This window comes from Hemibagrus wyckioides, linkage group LG20 (genome assembly GCF_019097595.1).
Source record: "Hemibagrus wyckioides isolate EC202008001 linkage group LG20, SWU_Hwy_1.0, whole genome shotgun sequence".
Taxonomy (NCBI): Eukaryota; Metazoa; Chordata; class Actinopteri; order Siluriformes; family Bagridae; genus Hemibagrus; species Hemibagrus wyckioides.
The window spans coordinates 374,417-376,916 of record NC_080729.1 but is presented as its reverse complement, the minus strand read 5'-3'; the positions used below and the strand labels follow the sequence as shown (position 1 = coordinate 376,916).

General features: G+C 28.7%; 1 protein-coding gene across 8 annotated transcripts in view; it reads right to left on the bottom strand.

The window, feature by feature from the left end:
* The window catches only part of snap91a (synaptosome associated protein 91a), a 66,704-nt gene that overhangs the window by 18,793 nt on the left and 45,411 nt on the right, over window positions 1–2,500 (bottom strand). For 4 of the 8 annotated variants that reach the window (XR_009207493.1, XM_058418799.1, XM_058418798.1 and 1 more), the window contains one exon: window positions 1–115. This exon is cut by the window's left edge and continues 128 nt beyond it. The exons of 2 other annotated variants lie outside the window; for them this stretch is intronic. Coding sequence is in view for 5 of the 6 variants with exons in the window: in XM_058418799.1 (XP_058274782.1) it covers window positions 1–115 (115 nt within the window). In the remaining variant the exon portion in view is untranslated. Of the gene's footprint in view, window positions 116–144; window positions 193–2,500 lie in introns of those variants that run through there. 2 more of the 8 variants (XM_058418805.1, XM_058418804.1) reach the window with 2 other exon arrangements.

The window sequence follows — 2,500 nt, the reverse complement described above, 5'->3', positions numbered from 1 at the left end:
GTGGTGCTCAGCTCTCCGTTACTGGGGCTCTCAGTGCTGCCCTCTGCTGGCTTCATGGCAAAAAGGTCGAGCTCTGGGGCCACTTCCACACTCCCCTCAGAGGGAGCCCAGGGGTCTTTAAGGGGCAAACAGGAGGGAGGAGGTAACAGGGTAGGAGGAGGAGGAGGAGGAAGTGGTGTTAAATAACAAACTCTGCAAAAACAAAGAGGCTTAATGAAAGCATTCGACTTCCAGAAGAATCAGAAGTCAGAAGGATGACAGATGAACAACACACACAACTTTAAAAAAAAATCAACACAACAAAACAAAAACACAACAAAAACACAACACAAAAAAAAACACACAACAAAAACACAACAAAACAAAAACAACAAAACATCAACACAACAAAACAAAAACAACAAAACATCAACACAACACAACAAAAACAACAAAACAAAAACACAACAAAAACACAACAAAACATCAACACAACAAAAACAACAAAACATCAACACAACACAACAAAAACAACAAAACATCAACACAACACAACAAAAACACAACAAAAACACAACAAAACATCAACACAACAAAAACAACAAAACATCAACACAACAAAAACAACAAAACATCAACACAACACAACAAAAACACAACAAAACAAAAACACAACAAAAACACAACAAAACAAAAACACAACAAAACAAAAACACAACAGAAAACAACAAACAAAAACAACAAAACAAAAACACAACAAAACAAACACAACAAAAGATCAACACAACAAAACAAAAACACAACAAAAAACAACAAACAAAAACAACAAAACAAAAACACAACAAAAACACAACAAAACAAAAACAACAAAACATCAACACAACAAAACAAAAACACAACAAAAAACAACAAACAAAAACAACAAAACAAAAACAAAACAAAAAACACAACAAACAAAAACACAACAAAACATCAACACAACAAAACAAAAACAACAAAACAAAAACACAACACAACAAAAAACAACAAATAAAAACACAACAAAAAAACAAAACAAACACAACAAAACATCAACAAAACAAAAACAACAAAACAAAAACACAACACAACAAAAAACAACAAACAAAAACACAACCAAACAAAAACACAACCAAACAAAAACACAACAAAAAACAACAAACAAAAACACAACAAAACAAAAACAACAAAACAAAAACACAACAAAACAAAAACACAACAAAACAAAAACACAACAAAAAACAACAAACAAAAACACAAAACAAAAACACAATAAAACAAAACAAACACAACAAAACACCAACAAAACAAAACATCAACAAAACAAAACAAACACAACAAAATAAACACAACAAAAGATCAACACAACAAAACAAAAACACAACAAAACAAAAAACACAACAAACAAAAACACAACAAAACAAAAACACAACAGAAAACAACAAACAAAAACAACAAAACAAAAACACAACAAAAACACAACAAAACAAAAACAACAAAACATCAACAAAACAAAACAAAAACACAACAAAAAACAACAAACAAAAACAACAAAACAAAAACACAACAAAACAAAAACACAAAACAAAAACACAATAAAACAAAACAAACACAACAAAACACCAACAAAACAAAACATCAACAAAACAAAACAAACACAACAAAATAAACACAACAAAAGATCAACACAACAAAACAAAAACACAACAAAACAAAAACACAACAAAACAAAAAACACAACAAAAAAAAACACAACAAAAACACAACAAAACAAAAACAACAAAACATCAACACAACAAAACAAAAACAACAAAAAATCAACACAACACAACAAAAACACAACAAAACAAAAACACAACAAAACATCAACACAACAAAAACAACAAAACATCAACACAACAAAACAAAAACAACAAAACATCAACACAACACAACAAAAACACAACAAAACAAAAACACAACAAAAACACAACAAAACAAAAACAACAAAACAAACACAACAAAAGATCAACACAACAAAACAAAAACACAACAAAAAACAACAAACAAAAACAACAAAACAAAAACACAACAAAAACACAACAAAACAAAAACAACAAAACATCAACACAACAAAACAAAAACACAACAAAAAACAACAAACAAAAACAACAAAACAAAAACACAACAAAACAAACACAACAAAACAAAAACACAACAAAAAACAACAAACAAAAACAACAAAACAAAAACACAACAAAACAAACACAACAAAAGATCAACACAACAAAACAAAAACACAACAAAACAAAAAACACAACAAACAAAAACACAACAAAACATCAACACAACAAAACAAAAACAACAAAACAAAAACACAACAAAAAAAACACAACAAAACAAAACAAACACAACAAAACATCAACAAAACAAAAACAAAAACAACAAAACAAAAACACAACACAACAAAAAACAACAAACAAAAACACAACCAAACAAACACAACCAAATAAAAACACAATAA